This window comes from Eriocheir sinensis, chromosome 58 (assembly GCF_024679095.1).
Source record: "Eriocheir sinensis breed Jianghai 21 chromosome 58, ASM2467909v1, whole genome shotgun sequence".
NCBI lineage: Eukaryota > Metazoa > Arthropoda > Malacostraca > Decapoda > Varunidae > Eriocheir > Eriocheir sinensis.
Window position 1 is genome coordinate 7,370,178 of NC_066566.1, and position 17,854 is coordinate 7,388,031.

The 17,854-nt window shown below is 43.5% G+C and overlaps 1 protein-coding gene across 3 annotated transcripts in view; it reads right to left on the minus strand.

Annotated features, from left to right (window-relative positions):
* The window catches only part of LOC126985107 (hemicentin-1-like), a 295,072-nt gene that overhangs the window by 137,811 nt on the left and 139,407 nt on the right, over positions 1 to 17,854 (minus strand). For all 3 annotated transcript variants that reach the window (XM_050839570.1, XM_050839572.1, XM_050839571.1), the window contains exons 8-9: positions 15,058 to 15,202; positions 6,642 to 6,772 (exon numbers count right to left, since the gene is read on the minus strand). In XM_050839570.1, coding sequence (XP_050695527.1) covers positions 6,642 to 6,772; positions 15,058 to 15,202 — 276 coding nt within the window. The remainder of the gene's footprint in view (positions 1 to 6,641; positions 6,773 to 15,057; positions 15,203 to 17,854) is intronic.

Consider the following 17,854-nt stretch of genomic DNA (forward strand, 5'->3'; position numbering starts at 1 on the left):
CGTGGCGGGGAGGGTGGGGGTAGTTTAGGACGTGTAGAAAGCGGAAAACCCCCCCACGAAGCATAGAATAACAGGCGACCGATAGCTTTTTTTTTATTTTTTACCTTTCGCCCATGGCACCGGTAAGTTTTCTAGGCGGGGCCTGATAGTCGACCCCAACCCGTTATAGCTCAAGCAAGTGTTTCCATGGCGCCATTTTGCTTGGCTTATGCTGCCCCTCTCCCCTATCTTTGATCTTCTTTTAAAGAGAATCTAGAGTCCGGGTTGATAGGTGGTCTTCAGGACAGCATGTGGGTAGTCTTTGGCCACTCGGCGATGGCTGAGAAATTGTCAGCTTGTTTGTAGCGGCGGGCTGGACGAGAACCTGCGTCCTCTTGAACGCCGCACCCGGACACTGACCACTTTGCCACCACCGTTGGCGTATAACGACGCTTCCAGCTTTGATAATATAATCGGTTCATTAGGTACTTCAGTGATAATCTAAAGTTCTCTAGCCATTCCCATTACAGTCGTCATTTTTGCAACGTAGAGTCGCTTGAGTCGCTCTTCATACGACTGACCCCGGAAAGTTGGTAAAATTTCGATAGGCCGTCGTTGCACTCTTTCCAGTTACTCAAAGTCCGCCTTGTAAATTGAAGGGTCAGAACTGCACTTTGTATTCCAGGTGAGGTCTTCCCGACAAATTATACAATGGCAACATTATTCGCGAGGCTTTAGATTCAAAGTTTCTTCACAGTATTAACCACAGTATTAGCCTTTTTACAGACAGACTTACAGTGTTTCGTATGGTTGGGTCTCTGCTGATGACCTCAAAATACGATTTCTCATGTATAACTTGCAGATGACTCTCAGTTATGTTTTATGTATGGTTAATATGGCTGAACTCAAGAGGAAGAAAAAAAAATGGCCAAGAAAAAAATTACACCTGAAAAACAACAGGTAGGAAGGTAAACGCCAGAGTCCACTGCCACGCGTCCCTTCCCCCCACCTCACCATACCCCTTCCCCTATGTTCCCATCTAGACCAAACCAAACTCCCCACCTCCTCCCTGATCATTTAAGACACGCCCCCTCGACATTAGTCTCTGCGCAGGCGTCTCAACACGTCAACTTCCCCGTTATCCTTGATACTAGGAACACGGCTTTAGCTTCCGTCTTGTCATTCACGGCGAGACTCGAGTGCACAACGCCGCGCCTTCCACTGGGGACGCCGAATAGTTGAAACGTCTCAAAGGGGCCTTACGCTCTCTTCTTATCACTCTCAGTCTCTTCTTCCTACCTCCGACACACCCCTCCCCTCCCCAGTGTCCCCTTTTACCCAGAGCCATAGAATAGGAGTGTTTGGCCAACTTTATCACCGGCGTCGAGTTCTTATCAAAGGAGCCGCGCGATCACCGTTGCCAGATTGTCGTACTCAGAGCATAGTATTTACCGGTTTTTGACGCCTAACTATTGCCAAGAAACATCAGGAATTAACTATTTTAACGGTAATTATAAGTGAATCTCCTTATTGGGGTCCACGAGACAGTTTTTGGGTCGGAAGTCGGTAAAAATAAGAGGCTGAGTAAGACAATCTGGCAACTTTGCGCGCGATATTGTATTTGATGCTGATACAATAGTGTTTTTTTGTGCTCTAGGTACTTCGAGATCCTGACCACAACAATAGCACACGAAAAAAAAAAAAAAACCGACAATTGTATCAGCTCAGTTTGAATTTTGCGCGGCTCTTTCGGTAACAATATGGCGCTTGTGATGAAGCTGGCCACTCTCTCTTATTAATTCTATGGCTCTGCTTCTTTCCCTCCTTGCAGCCAACATACGTCTCTCATTTCATAACATTCATCTCGATCTCCTTCATGATACTCCTCACTGCTTTTTCGACCCTCATGTGTACCTTCTACTTCATATACGCATCAATAAAACGTCCTTATCTTTGTATTCTTCAAATGATAATTCCTTTCCTCTCCTTCCACACTCCCGGCAGGTACTGTGTCACTCTCAATTCCTGTGCCATTTTCTAAGCCTCTTCCCTTTAACCCGTCAGCTGCGATTGGCACGGATTTGGCCTTCCCTGGTAGCCTGGTAATATTATACCCCCAGGTCTTTCTCTGCCTCTGTGGTGGATAGTGGAGTGTTTCCCATGTGGTATTAGTATGCTGGATATCCCCTCCCATGGTGCATGGCTTTAAATATTTCTTCATTGAATTGTAACAGCCACTTTTTGCTCCATTCCTGAAGCTTGGTGAGATATAACTGTAGGAAATCCGCATTCAAGGGGTTAAAACACCTTTCAGATAATTCTCTTAACTTTCCCTCTTTCATACACACTAAAATTTAACTTCTGCATCATTCTTCCCTCTCCCCCTAACTGCCCACTTCCCGCCTTCCTATCCCTTGCTTCCTTCCGTCTGTCCTCCACTTATCTTAAACACCCTTCCCTTCCTTCCGTCCATCCGCTCCTTCCTTCCCCTTCCCCTTCCCTTCCTTCCTTCCGTCACCGCCAGGGAGGGGCTTAACCACGGCTAAAACGTAATAGCAAGCGACGTACACACAATTTAATGGAAAGCTTCACACATTGCAACTAAAAGAAAAACAAAATATACTGTAAAAGGTGATTCAGTACAAGAAGACAGGAGTATAAAACAAAGGCATTCACATAAGATAAAATTATACAACGGGTAATATTTGCACACAGAAAAAATACAATGGGAAAAATTGTGAATACTGAGAAAATTCAAAATGAAAATAAGTTCGCCGTAAAATATAAAATAAAAGTATATAAAAGAATAACAAAAATGACGAGGAACATTGTAAATAACATAATAATTACAACGGAAATGATGATAATGATAAATATAATAATAACCAATATAGTGTAACAATAAAAAGAATAAACCTAATGATAAAAATAAAATAAAAAAAACAATAATAACGAGACCGTCTCATCTACTTTTTATCTGTATATTTGCTATTACGACGACCTTCCCTAGCACGACTTCTATTACTACTACCAAACTACTACTATTTTTTTTATAGTACCCCTTACCCTCCATTACCACCAACCGTCAACAACACAGCCGCAAAGACAAGCGCCCAAAATAAAATATAAATCCCATATTAATATTTTTTTGGCCGTCATAATTAATTCAGCAATTTTTTCCTCTCCTCGTGTGTCCCGCTGCCACCGCCGCCGCCGCCGCCGCCAGCTGACAAGGGGATTCTGTTCGCCGCGATCCTTTGTTAAAAGTGATAACTAATGGGAAGAGCATGACTTAAAAAACAACGCCTCTCAACAAAAATCTTGCCGCGAAAAAAAAGAGAAAAAGAGGAAAAGAAAAAAAGTGAAAAATAGATGTAGTGTATACCTCTTTTCTCTCTCTCATAATAATAATAATAATAATAATAATAATAATAATAATAATGATAATGATAATGATAATGATAATGATAATGATAATAATAATAATAATAATAATAATAATAATAATAATAAAAATAATAATAATAATAAAAACTGCAATAACAATAATGTTAATAACAATAATTGCAGGGAAAACGAACTCAATAATTAAACTGATTTAACCCTGTTCTTACTTTCCTCTTTATTATTATCATTACAATTAATTTTATTATTATTATTATTATTATTATTATTATTATTATTATTATTATTATTATATGTTATTATTATTATTATTATTATTATTATTATTATTATTATTATTATTATTATTATTATTATTATTATTATTATTATTATTATTATTATTATTATTATTATTATTATTATTATTATTATTATTATTATTTATCATTATTATTATTTATATTATTATCATTATTATTTTAATTGATTCTATTTCCATTACTATCATTATCAGCATGATTATTATCTTGACTGAGTTATAATAAATTCCATTACTATAATTACAAAAACTCGGCGCATTATGATAATTAACCGTGGAAACGGAAGGAGAAAAAAAAATATATGCGTGCCGGGAAGTATAATGAAGATGATGAAAAATGTTATGAAGAGAGAAATATCACATCGCCGAGCCGCCGAGGAGGGAAGAGGCAGACTGTGATGAAATGAAGTAACGAAATAACAAAATATAAAATGGCAAAACAGATGAAAACTGTGTACAAATCTAAGGGAAAATATAACGCAGCAAAAACGATGTAGAACCAAGAAAAGAAAAAAAAGAAAAGAAAAAGATGCCAGGAAAAGAACGCCAAAAAAAGGAATACCGGGAAAAAAAGAGAAAAATCAACTATGAAAGACACGCAGCAAAAGTGAAGGAATTGGCGGCATACGAAAGGCGAATAAAAGAATTAGAGGGAAAAAATTGTTGGAAAAAAGAGGAAGTAAAGAAAAAATATCATATCGAAGTGACGCGAAAAAGCCGAACTATATGCAGAGAGAGAGAGAGAGAGAGAGAGAGAGAGAGAGAGAGAGAGAGAGAGAGAGAGAGAGAGAGAGAGAGAGAGAGAGAGAGAGAGAGAGAGAGAGAGAGAGAGAGAGAGAGAGAGAGAGAGAGAGAGAGAGAGAGAGAGAGAGAGAGAGAGAGAGAGAGAGACGCGCGCCTCTCCCCTCTCCCCCCTACTATACTTCCCATCACAGCCGTCTTCCTAACCCCTCCCCTGCGAATCCATCTAACCCCGCGGCCAGCATACCCATCCCCACTCCTCACTTAGCCGCCTCATCCTCTAGCTATCCTAACGCAGTCCTCTCCTCAAACAGCCAACGCAATTCCTAAAACTCACATAGCTGCGCCGTCTCCTTCCATCTCTTGCTTGCCAACGCCATCTTTCGACTTGACCAACCGCTCACTCCCCCGTCACGCCATCACACCTGGAAACCAACCATCGGCGACGCGGTGTGCGGCCTGAGCTCCTCACCCCGGCACAAAGCCGCGGCAGCAGGCAGGGACACAAAACATGACACTTGTGGCAGGTTAGCTGTTCATCATACTCCACAACGCCACCTCCACGTCAAGAAGTCAGCCATCCCACGGGTGGCGGTCACACGGAGGCTCAGAGCCGCGAACAGTGCCACGGAGTAAGATAGAACGCAGTAGAGGCATTGCTCCTGTAGCCATTGCAACCAGCCAAAATTCAAGGTCACGGACACTCAGGGTGGGCTGCTAGGCCTCAAAAACAACCCTGAATGTGCTGGTCACTCGGCAGGAGTATTCACCCAGTACTCAGTACATAGAGTTATCTGCTCCACTAGAAGCTTGGACCTACTCTCTGGAGCGTCGTCATAGACGACCTTTTCCAATAACAGCCTGAGGTATCGGTCTAAACAAATGACTGCATCCTCAATACCTCACAGAGCCGCGAGTGCTCCCAGAAGGTGGCCAACATCATCAACGCCACAGTGGTCACGATAAGTGGCTAGGGATCTCTCCGGACGGTGTACTTTGCATTACGAGGACCCAGACAATTGTAATCATTCTTCTGCTGTTGCGGCTGTCCTGAGGGACAAGACAGAGATGGGAGGGACAGTCATACATCTACAGAATAGAACATCTCCATCCTAGGCGCGGCTATAGACGAGGAGCTGAAGCTTGACAGCCACACTAACATGGTCTACGGAATCGTCTTCCTCAAAGTCACATCATCTGTTAAGCCACATCCTAGACTCCCAGGGAGTCATGCTCTTAAATTAAACACAGTTGTGCCTACCCCTCGAGTATGCTGCACTCTCCTGGATGTCAGCTGCTTTCTCCACACACCAATAGTCTAGGACTCGAGATAAGATTCAGGAGCGAGTCCTCCACCTGGAATTCATCGAACACTGGAGGAGCATAAGACCATCTAAGTCATCCACAAGGCGGCAGTGGTTTTAAGTGCTAAAAAATAGCACAACTGTTTCTGGCATTAAGCAGCTTGTGGCGGTGCGGGCACCTCAGAACATTCAGTGCCAAAGTAACAAGATTGTGGAACCTGTTCACCGCTACTAAAGTAGTACTACCAAATATCAGACCAGCAGTCAAAGGTGGCGACACAGATATATTGCTCCACTTTTGCATCACCTGCATATGATTGTATATACGTATGTAATCCTTTGGAAATGCTGAACATGCAAACAGTATGAACAAACTACTACTCTAAAAGTTAAACTCGTGTGTGTGTGTGTGTGTGTGTGTGTGTGTGTGTGTGTCAGAGAGAGAGAGAGAGAGAGAGAGAGAGAGAGAGAGAGAGAGAGAGAGAGAGAGTACCAGAGAGAGAGAGAGAGAGAGAGAGAGAGAGAGAGAGAGAGAGAGAGAGAGACGTCGAGAGAGAGAGAGAGAGAGAGAGAGAGAGAGAGAGAGAGAGAGAGAGAGAGAGAGAGAGAGAGAGAGAGAGAGAGAGAGAGAGAGAGAGAGAGAGAGAGAGAGAGAGAGAGAGAGAGAGAGAGAGAGAGAGAGAGAGAGAGAGAGAGAGAGAGAGAGAGAGAGAGAGAGAGAGAGAGAGAGAGAGAGAGAGAGAGAGAGAGAGAGGAGAGAGAGAGAGAGAGAGAGAGAGAGAGAGAGAGAGAGAGAGAGAGAGAGAGAGAGAGAGAGAGAGAGAGAGAGAGAGAGAGAGTACCTGCCTGTGTGAGCGTGGTCAGCTGTGAGGCGTGTCTACCTGTGAGTGAGCGTGAGCACCTGTTCTCACCTCATGGTACCAGGTGACGGAGGCGGCGGGTGGGTTGGCGTCCACGGAGCAGGTGAAGTACACGTCGTCGCCTTCCTTCAGCAGGTGGGGCTTGAGGGAGCGGCCGAGGGAGGCGGTGACGGAGGGCGGGTCTGCGGAGAGAAAGATTTTATACTGTTAGCGAACCCAGTCCAAGATATTATAAAAAAAATCCTACAGAGAAAATACAAGTAGCAAGCGTAGTCCTTGTGAGAGCTATTTATACTCTAGTTGGTTCTCACTAGATGGGAATGGGAAGGCGGTGGCTGAGTGGTTAGCGTGCCGGTCCCGCATTACGCCGCGCTGTCCATGATGCGGGTTCGATTCCGCCGCTAACCGCCTGGGATTTTTCAGTCACCGCCGAGTGGCCTAAGACTACCCACATGCTGTCCTGAAGACCACCCATCAACCCGGACTCTAGAAGAAGCTGTGCAGCGCAAGTGAAATAAAAAAATGAGCTCGGGGGGGCAGCATGAGCCAATAATAATGGCGCCACTATAAACAACTGCCAGCGCCATGACGGGCTCCGGCCGACCATCAGGCCCCAATGTAATACCCTACCGGCGCTATAGGCCACATGTGAAAAATAGAAATGGCTTTATAAATTCATACACGATCCATTCCTTGCTACTATACGACAATGGCAGTGTCCCTAAGCTTCATCGATTGTTTTACGAAGGCTTGCCAAAAAATTATACAAAGAAAACAAAAATAAAACAAGCGAAGAGCCTTAGGAAAACTATTTATACTCTTGGTTCTTATAGACTTAATAAATTCATACTAGATCCATTCCTTGCTAGAATACGATAATGGTGTGTCCGGGCCGTGACACTTTTCCGCAGGCTTGCCAACACTTTCGAGCCCACAGGGATATCTTTGTTGTCTGTGAGCGGAATGTGTTAACTCCCGAGTGAGAATTATCTTAACTCTACAGCCTTTCACGAATTAACAAATTTAAAAAGCCAAAGGGAAAACGATAGAGTTTGGCTAATATGTTGTCAGTCTGCTTTATTGGTTCACAAGGAAACGGTCCAAACACGAGAACAGGGAAAGGTAAGAATGGCAAGTTAAAATCTGCTACAACAAAGAATGAAAGAAAAAGGAAGAGCGGAAGAAAGTAAAAGAGAAAGGACGGACGAGAAAGAGAAAAAATGTAATACAAATGAAAGTACACTACATCAATGAACGAATGAATAAACAAATAACGGAAGAAAGAAATACAGACAGACAATAACAAAATAAAAAAACAAGAAGAGCGAAAGAAAGAAAAAGACGGAGAGGACGAACGAAAAAGGGAATAATGCATAAACGAGAATAAACGACATAAATGAATGAATAAATAAACAAATAACGGAAGAAAGAAATACAGAAAGATGATAAAAGAAAAAAAAAACATGACAAGAGGAAGGCGAGTACAAGAAGAGGAAAATAAATCTCACAACAACAAAAAATATATCAGAGGGTACAAGAGTAATTTCCCATCAAGGCGTTTTGTTTACTCTCAGCGGTTGAAGGAGTGGAGTGTGTGTGCCTTAGCGGGGAGGTAAGAGTGTGTATAATTACTAGATATCACCCTTTACCTGTATGGATAGACTCGCCGCCTCATCAAATATTCAGTGCAACCCGAAGGTATTCACTGGTTCGATGAGGTTTTGGGTCCAGCAGGGGTGTGGGGGTTGACTGATCCGTGTATCGACTGACCGGCTGACTGATACAGTGGACGAAAGTTTGTTGTAGTATATTGATGCGATGTAGAGGAAGCTTTGAATGTCAAGGGAGCGGATCCAGCGGCTGATGTGTTTCTTGACTGACTGACTGGCTGATGGGTTCCTTGACTGATTGACTGACTGATGTGTTCCTTGACTGACTGGCTGATGTCTTCCTTGACTGACTGCCTGATGGGTTCCTTGACAGACTGACTGGCTGATATGTTCCTTGACTGGCTGAATGATGTGTTCCTTGACTGACTGGCTGATGTCTTCCTTGACTGACTGCCTGATGGGTTCCTTGACAGACTGACTGGCTGATATGTTCCTTAACTGGCTGAGTGATGTGTTCCTTGGCTGACTGACTGATGGGTTCCATGACTGACTGACTGATGGGTTCCATGACTGACTGACTGACTGATGTGTTCCTTGACTGACTGCCTGACGGGTTTTTTGACGGACTGACTGACTGATTGGTTCCTTGACTGACTGACTGATGTGTTCATTGACTGACTGATGTGTTTCTTGACTGAGCGACTGATGGGTTCCTTGACTGACTGACTGATGTGTTCCTTGACTGACTGACTGATGTGTTCCTTGACTGACTGACGGATGTGTTCCTTGGCTGACTGGCTGATGGGTTCCTTGACTGACTGACGGATGTGTTCCTAGGCTGACTGCCTGATGGGTTCCTTGACTGACTGGCTGATGGGTTCCTTGACTGACTGACTGGCTGAATTGTTCCTTGATTGACTGTCTAATGTGTTCCTTGACTGACTGGCCGACTGACGGGTTCCTTGACTGAATGACTGATGTGTTCCTTGACTGACTGACTGATGTGTTTCTTGACTGACTGACTGACTGATGTGTTCCTTGACTGACTGATTGATGAGTTCCTTGACTGACTGATTGATGTGTTTTTTGACTGACTGACTGATGTGTTCCTTGACTGACTGACTGACTGATGTGTTCCTTGACTGACTGATTGATGAGTTCCTTGACTGACTGACTGATGTGTTTCTTGACTGACTGACTGACTGATATGTTCCTTGACTGACTGACTGGTGTGTTCCTTGACTGACTGACTGATGTGTTCCTTGACTGACTGACTGACTGATATGTTCCTTGACTGACTGACTGGTGTGTTCCTTGACTGACTGACTGACTGATGTGTTCCTTGACTGCCTGCCTGATGGGTTCCTTGACTGAATGACTGACTGATGGGTTTCTTGACTGACTGACTGATGGGTTTCTTGACTGACTGACTGATGTGTTCCTTGACTGACTGACTGACTGATGTGTTCCTTGACTGACTGACTGATGGGTTCCTTGACTGACTGACTGATGGGTTCCTTGACTGACTGATTGATGAGTTCCTTGACTGACTGACTGATGTGTTCCTTGACTGACTGACTGACTGACTGACTGATGTGTTCCTTGACTGACTGCCTGATGGGTTCCTTAACTGAGTGGCCGATGGGTTCCTTGACTGACTGAGTTATGTGTTCCTTGACTGATTGACTGATGGGTTCCCTGACTGACTGACTGACTGATGGGTTCCTTTACAGACTGACTGATAGATTCCTTGACTGACTGACTGATGTGTTCCTTGACTGACTGACTGACTGATGTGTTCCTTGACTGACTGACTGATGTGTTCCTTGACTGACTGACTGATGTGTTCCTTGACTGACTGACTGACTGATGTTTTCCTTGACTGACTGACTAATGTGTTATTTGACTGACTGACTGACTGATGGGTTCCCTGACTGACTGACTGACTGATGTGTTCCTTGACTAACTGACTGATGGGTTCCTTGACTGACTGAATGATGTGTTCCTTGACTAACTGACTGATGGGTTCCTTGACTGACTGACTGATGTGTTCCTTGACTGACCGACTGATGTGTTCCTTGACTGACTGACTGATGGGTTCCTTGACTGACTGACTGACTGATGTGTTTTTTGACTGATTGACTGATGGGTTCCTTGACTGACTGATTGACTGATGTGTTCCTTGACTGACCGACTGACTGATGTGTTCCTTGACTGACTGACTGATGTGTTCCTTGACTGACTGACTGATGGTTTCCTTGACTGACTGACTGATGGGTTCCTTGACTGACTGACTGATGGGTTCCTTGACTGACTGACTGATGTATTCCTTGACTGACTGACTGATGTGTTCCTTGAATGAGTGACTGACTGATGTGTTCTTTGATTGACTGACCGATTGGTTCCTTGACTGACTGACTGACTGACTGATGTGTTCCTTGACTGACTGACTGATGGGTTCCTTGACTGACTGACTGATTGATGTATTCCTTGACTGACTGACTGACTGACTAGTTCCTTGACTGACTGATTGATGTACTCCTTGACTGGCTGACTTACTGATGTGTTCCTTGACTGACTGACTGATTTACGAGGTGGTAATCGTAGTAACTGGATGAGAAAAGTGGGTTTTAGATGGATAACTAACGGTGCTCATCTCCGTCTCGGCATTTTGAGCCTGTGGTGGGAGGGACCCATTAACCAGCCACAGGATCAGTATAACATTCGAGTTACCACAGTTTACCTTCATTAGGTTTCTCAAGGTACCCCTTTATCGATCATCCCGAAAGGAAGGATGAACAGCTGGGTGAGCTGCACGCGATTCGAACTCAGGCCCGCAGCTTCGCAGTAAGGGACGCTAACTACTGCACCGCGGAGGTTGAGAGGATATTTTCTAAGTATCTATCTACTTCAATGAATGACTGATTGAGATACGAATGATGATTTGAAATTGATTGACTGACAAATATGATCAAACCTCTAAATTGCTGGTTTAATGATCAACTGTTTTTTTGACGGAGCATGTGACAAACTTTCTCGACTAGATGACGGACATGAAATAATGCTAGAGCTCTGACTGACTGACTGAAGGTGTGACCGGCTTATTGATTCAGCCGACACACTAGCGAGTCACCAGTTTACTGAATGACCAACTTACTGGCTGACTGACCAAATGGCTGAGAATATATACCGACTAACGAAGCTGACTTATTGACCAGCTAACTGACTGAGTGACTGATTGACTTTTTTTACAAACTGTGGCTGGTTTTCCGAATATATAACTGACTAACTGGTTAAGGGACAAACTAAACGACTGACTGGCTTATCTACTTACTGACCAACTGAACTATTCACTCACTAACCGACTATAAGTTCGTTACTGATATACTGAATGAATTGAATGACATACTGATTGGCTGTCTTATTTTCTGACTGAATGACTTATTGGTGGACTAAACTGACGCTGCTTTACTGAATCACTGACGTCTGATTAAGTAACCGATTGACCTGATATAACAAACTGGCTCATCAATTTATAACTAAGTGGTTGACTGACTGACTGATTTACTGACTGATTGACATAGTAACATACATTCACATACTGACTACAGGCTCGGCACAGATCTAGGCGTATTTGATTTCTTAAGAGAATGTGACTGGTTAATGAGGGAACTCCTTCTTCCACTAGCTGACTGATGGAGTGGCCGAGCCCTTGACTGACTGAAAAATGGTCCTGCTGCGCGGCCCTGTCCCTCGCCCGCCGCTGACTGATTGCTTCCCACTCTCCTATGAATACCTCCACGATTTGTTCAGCCACCATTACCGCTCCTACGCCGGCTGATGGTGGCGGCGGCAGTGGTGGTGGTGGTGGTGCTTTTCTTTGCTACTGACGGTGGTTGCTGTTATTGTTGTGATGGTTGTTGTGGTGGTGGTAGTAATGGTGGTGATGGTGGTTGTGCTGCTACCGCGTCTACTACAACTATGGTTATATGGAAAGTACTGCTGTTATTACTGTTTGGGCTACCTTTACGACTACTACGACTACTACTACTACTACTACTACTACAACTACCACTACATTAACTACATGACTGAAGTTACTGATATTTCCCTCACAACAATTGCTATCACCATCCACACCACCATTAACTCTACCACTACCACCACCCTAACCATCACTACCACACCATCACCACCACCACTCCGCCTCGCTATTCACGCCACTCGAAGCCCCATTAAATAAAGCCCGCAGGAACTGAAACCCCCGAGTGACTGAATTCATGTCCGACTCTATTCTCTTTTGTGGGAGTTGATCGCCTTTCCTTTCCCTTTTTGCGGCATTTGATCGCCTATTTCATCTTTGTCTGGAACTGAACTACTAATAATTTTCTTTTCCTTCTTTTTAATGGAGTGGAAAATGAAGTAGTGGGTTATTATGGAGTGGGATATTGTGGTGGTGGTAGTGGTGGAGGAGGAAGAGAGAGGGAGAAGTGGAGAGAGAGGAACAAGAGAGGAAGTCAGTGGAGGAGGTGGAGGGGAAGAGATACCGAATGTGATAGAGGAGGACTGGAGGAGAAAAGTGACTGAGATGAGAAACGGAGGAAAAATGGAGGAAAAAGTAAGAGGACAAGATGCAGAAAGGAGAAAAAAGAAAAAAAGGTAAAACATGGAGGAAGAAATCAGGGTGTGAAAGGAAGTAAAACGAAGGAGAAGGAGGGAAAAGGACGAAGAGTTAAGTAGGAGGAGGAGGAGGAGGAGGAGGAGGAGGAGATGGAGAATTAATGAACCAGAAGGAAGAAGTGAGTTGGAGGAGAGGATTTGGAGAATTGAGGAGGCATGGAGGAATAAGTGAGTGGAAGGAGAACAGGACATGGAGAAGGGAAGAAAATGGACGAAGAAGCGAGGAGGAAAGAGGAGAGAAGAAGATGGAGAAGGAAATTAAGTGGAGGAAATATGAGAGAGAGGATGAGAGAAATGAAAAGGGATATAAGGGCGATGGAAAAAGGAAGAAGCATGGAGGAAGAAGAGGACAGGAGAAGGAGAGGAGATGGAGAAGGGAGGAAACATGGAGGAAAAGTGTGAGTAGGAAGAGGAAAAATATTAGTGAGAGAGGGGGAAGTATTCTCTCTTTAAATACTTCATCTTTCTCCATGCTTCCATTTCCCCCTCTTCCCCTTTCTCTCTCTCTCCCACATCTTTCTCTTTCTTTACGACCGTAGCAGCTGGCAGAGAGAGAGAGAGAGAGAGAGAGAGAGAGAGAGAGAGAGAGAGAGAGAGAGAGAGAGAGAGAGAGAGAGAGAGAGAGAGAGAGAGAGAGAGAGAGAGAGAGAGAGAGAGAGAGAGAGAGAGAGAGAGAGAGAGAGAGAGAGAGAGAGAGAGAGAGAGAGATATAACATGACGCAAATTTATGGAGCTCAAAGGGAAATTAGACCAGAAATGAATCAACTTGTGAGGCAAATTAGGCGAGACTTGGAGGCGAATTAATGGGAAAAAAGAAAAAAAAGAAAGACGAACGAAGCGAAAACGGCAATAAAACACGTCTGAGAGAGAGAGAGAGAGAGAGAGAGAGAGAGAGAGAGAGAGAGAGAGAGAGAGAGAGAGAGAGAGAGAGAGCGAGAGAGAGAGAGAGAGAGAGAGAGAGAGAGAGAGAGAGAGAGAGAGAGAGAGAGAGAGAGAGAGAGAGAGAGAGAGAGAGAGAGAGAGAGCACCGCCGTCGAAATCAATCACTTCACGGAAATTCAGGCAAAAATGAATCAAAGAATTAAAGAAAAAAAAGTGAGGCAAACGAAGGATTAAGATGGACATCACGGAAGATTACGAGGCAAGAGAGGAGGAGGATGATGAGGAGGAGGAGGATAAGGAGGGCAAGGGAGAGAGAGAGAGAGAGAGAGAGGTAATAAGAGAAAGCTGGAAAAAAATATCTCCCAAAAATAAAGATGTAGTAATTCCGCTTTACAATAGTTTAGTCAGACCCCACTTGGAGTACGCGGTACAGTTTTGGTCTCACCACCATGCAAAGGACATTGCTAAATTAGAAGGTGTTCAACGTCGGGCAACAAAAATGGTCCCTTCCTTCCCCAACAAACCCTACGACGAAAGGCTTTCAATTCTTAACTTGTTCTCTCTTGAGAAACGTCGACTCCGAGGAAAACTGATTGAATGCTTTAAAATACTTAATGGCTTCACGAATGTGGACAAATTAAAATTGTTTATGATCGATGACACTTTGCGAACGAGAAATAATGGCACAAAACTTAAATGTAAACAAGTAAAGTCACACTGCACCAAATCTTTCTTCACCAACATTGTAGTGCGAGAATGGAATAAGCTCCCACCTTCAGTGGTCCAGTGCAACACGATTGACTCCTTTAAAAACAAGCTTGACCGACACTTCCTTCAACTTAATATTTACTAAAGTAGAAATGCAAAGTTTTGGAGCTATACAACTAATGTAGAGTCACTTTGGTTTAAGGGCAGACCACCTAGTCTGGATCATAGGGCCTGTGTGGTCTGAATTCATATGTAAATCTATGTAAATCTCTCTCTCTCTCTCTCTCTCTCTCTCTCGGTCGCTCACTGACGATGTTTGTGATGAAGGTAGTTACGTTGAGAGAGAGAGAGAGAGAGAGAGAGAGAGAGAGAGAGAGAGAGAGAGAGAGAGAGAGAGAGAGAGAGAGAGAGAGAGAATGAAAATAAGAAAATTAGGAACAAAAACAAAAAAAAGTGTAAAAAAGACCATCATGAAGAAAATATACAAAGTTAATAATGGAAAACAAACACAAGAACGAAAAAGTGAAAGAAAACGGAAATACACAGGCAGGTATCAGGGGTAACTCAAGCACTCCCTCAACACTCACACTCGACGGACAGGGTGGTGGTGTTCCGGAGCGCCGAGCCGGGCACCGCGGGGTTCTCGGCCTTGCATGACACCACCGCTCCGTGATCCGCGCGCGTCACGTTCACCGCCACCGTGGCCACGCTCACTAGGCCTTCCATCTTCTCCTGTGGGGGAAAAAGGGAAAAAAAGTAGATATTAAAGGTATCGCGGGTTACTTCTGCTCAGAGTCCCTTGCACCTCCTCTTGTGTGGATAGAAAGCAAGGAAAGTGAGAAATATATGGCTGTTTCGGAACGTCTTTCCTCTGAATCCGTTGCACTTGCTCCTGTGTGGGTAAGTAGGTTAATAAAAATGAATTAACTTTTTTTTTTGTGGAGCAAGAACCAACGATTCAAAGTTAAATAACAGAAATGGGCACACAGATGGAAATAAGAGGTGAATTATGTATGATTGTCAGAGGAATTGAATCCAGCGTATGAGAGCATAAGAAGGCCATATATAGAAGAAAATACCATAGCTGGGGAGTTGTTCAATAATCAAATATAGGAAGAAGCAAAAGAGATTGTTTACAAAATGTGGTAGAGAACATCAGAGGAAGAACCTGGAAAACTGAGTGGACTGGACTGGACCGGACTACTGAAAGACTGCTCAAGTAGTTCATCAGAGAAGCGCCGGTACAAAGGCAAAGCTTCCCGAACTACACCTGACCTGAAATGAGGCTGTTTTGGGGTTTCTACGATTTCTGCTCCTCTTATCTCTTTCATTTCTAGCTTTTCTTCTTTTGATGTGTAGGAGCAAAGGGAGGCAAGGCATTATGGGAAGGGAGGCATTCATGTAATCTAATCGTATCGTCATCTGTGTTGGTGGAAAGGGAGAGATTATAGTTTTTTTTTTCATCGTGTTTGCCATCCGTTTCAATCTTCCCTGTGCAGGTGGAAGGGGAGACGAGTAAAGAATAAAGGACTGTTTCGGATTCTCTCTGTTCTTCATTCCGCTGCACTTCCGGCGTGAGTGGTGGGACAGGAAAGGCCTGATTAAAGGTTTCGGTTTCACTCTGGTCTTAATCCCTTCAAATTGTGTAGGCGGAAGAGGAAAATTGGATTAGAACTATTCAACTCTCGTTTTCTGTGTACTCCTTTCCCTCCACCTTCAGTTGTGTGGATGGAGGTGGAAGAATAATATTTGATGATTTTTCGTCTTCTTTTTATACATTCAACCTTCTTTCGTATGGATGGGAAGGAGAAACCGGAGGAATTAACTATTTTTTTTCGTTCTTTATTCGTTCTACATTCTTTTGTATCGGGGAGAGGCAGAATAACGGCTGAAAGGTTGTTTGATCTTTTTAAGCCTTTTTGTGAGTGGATGGGAGACGGAGATATTGTTTTTCTTTCGTTTTACTTTTCTATCATTTGTACAGTTTCCAAAAAAATTCTGAGTAGATAGAAAGGAGTGTAAATATAATGTGTTTTTGGGTACGCATTGCTCTACAGCGCTCCCACCTTTTCTGTGAGGGGGTGGAGGAAAGAAAAGATTGGAATGCCTATGTTCTATACCCTTCTATCTCGTGTGTTACTGGATATGGAGAGGCAGGAAGGATCTCTGTTGATCTATATTTCTTCCATTTTCTCTTGTGGATGTGGAAATCAATACCGTAGAAAGTTAAAATAATAGCTTCGGGTGTTCCATGTTCTATTTCCGGTTTAATTAACTCCTGTGCGAATCGAGATGGAGAAGAAGTGGGATCTGGGTGGCTCGTATTCTCTATCCCTTCCACCTGCTGTGTAAATAGATGAGTGGTCTGTTTTCTCTATCCCTTCCACCAGTTGTGCTAATATTGGGTGGTTCAAGTTTTCTATCCGTTCGATTTGTTGTTAATATTCTGGTAAATTAATTAAAAGTACCTGATTATTGTTTCCCGTTTTATCACGCCCCTCCGTTTTATTAGGAGAGAGAGAGAGAGAGAGAGAGAGAGAGAGAGAGAGAGAGAGAGAGAGAGAGAGAGAGAGAGAGAGAGAGAGAGAGAGAGAGAGAGAGAGAGAGAGAGAGAGAGAGAGAGAGAGAGAGAGAGAGAGAGAGAGAGAGAGAGAGAGAGAGAGAGAGAGAGAGAGAGAGAGAGAGAGAGAGAATCACTGTTCTATATCATGCTCCTTGCCCTTCTAAGCCTCTCGGTTGGGAACAAAAGAGATGGCAGGATTCGCAAAAAACTTAGTGAATCTTCTCTGTTTCCGTTCTCCCCTTCCTCTCTTTCATTTCCTCCTGTGCAGATGAATGGAAGGAGGGATAAAGGAGTATGTAAAGTTCCCAATCTTCTTTAACCCCTTTCCGTTCTCTCGAGTGGAAAAAAGGTGGGGAGGATAAATGTGAATGCCCTCTGATATAACTTTCTCCATTGTCTTTTTTTTCTCTACTTTCTTCACTTTTTGCAGTGTAGATAGAGATGTAAAAGTGGAGGATTTCAAGTGTATTAAAGTATCACCATTTCTTCCTCCCTCTACTGCTAGCTAGGTGGATAGAGGTGGAAAATAAGGAGCATTTCAGGTATATCTAAAGTTTCACCAGTTCTTCTTCCTCTACTCCTGGCAAGATGGGGTAGAAATGGGGTAGAAAAAGGAGGATTTTAACTATATTTAGAGTTTAACCAGAATTTTCCTTCCCCTACTGCTGGCAAGATGGTGTAGAAATGGGGTAGAAAAAAGAGGATTTAACTATATTTAAAGTTTAACCAGAATTTTCCTACCCCTACTACTGGCAAGATGGGGTTAAAAAGTGGAGGTAGAACAGATTTTAGGTTTAGCTAGCCCTCCACATTCCCTCGTA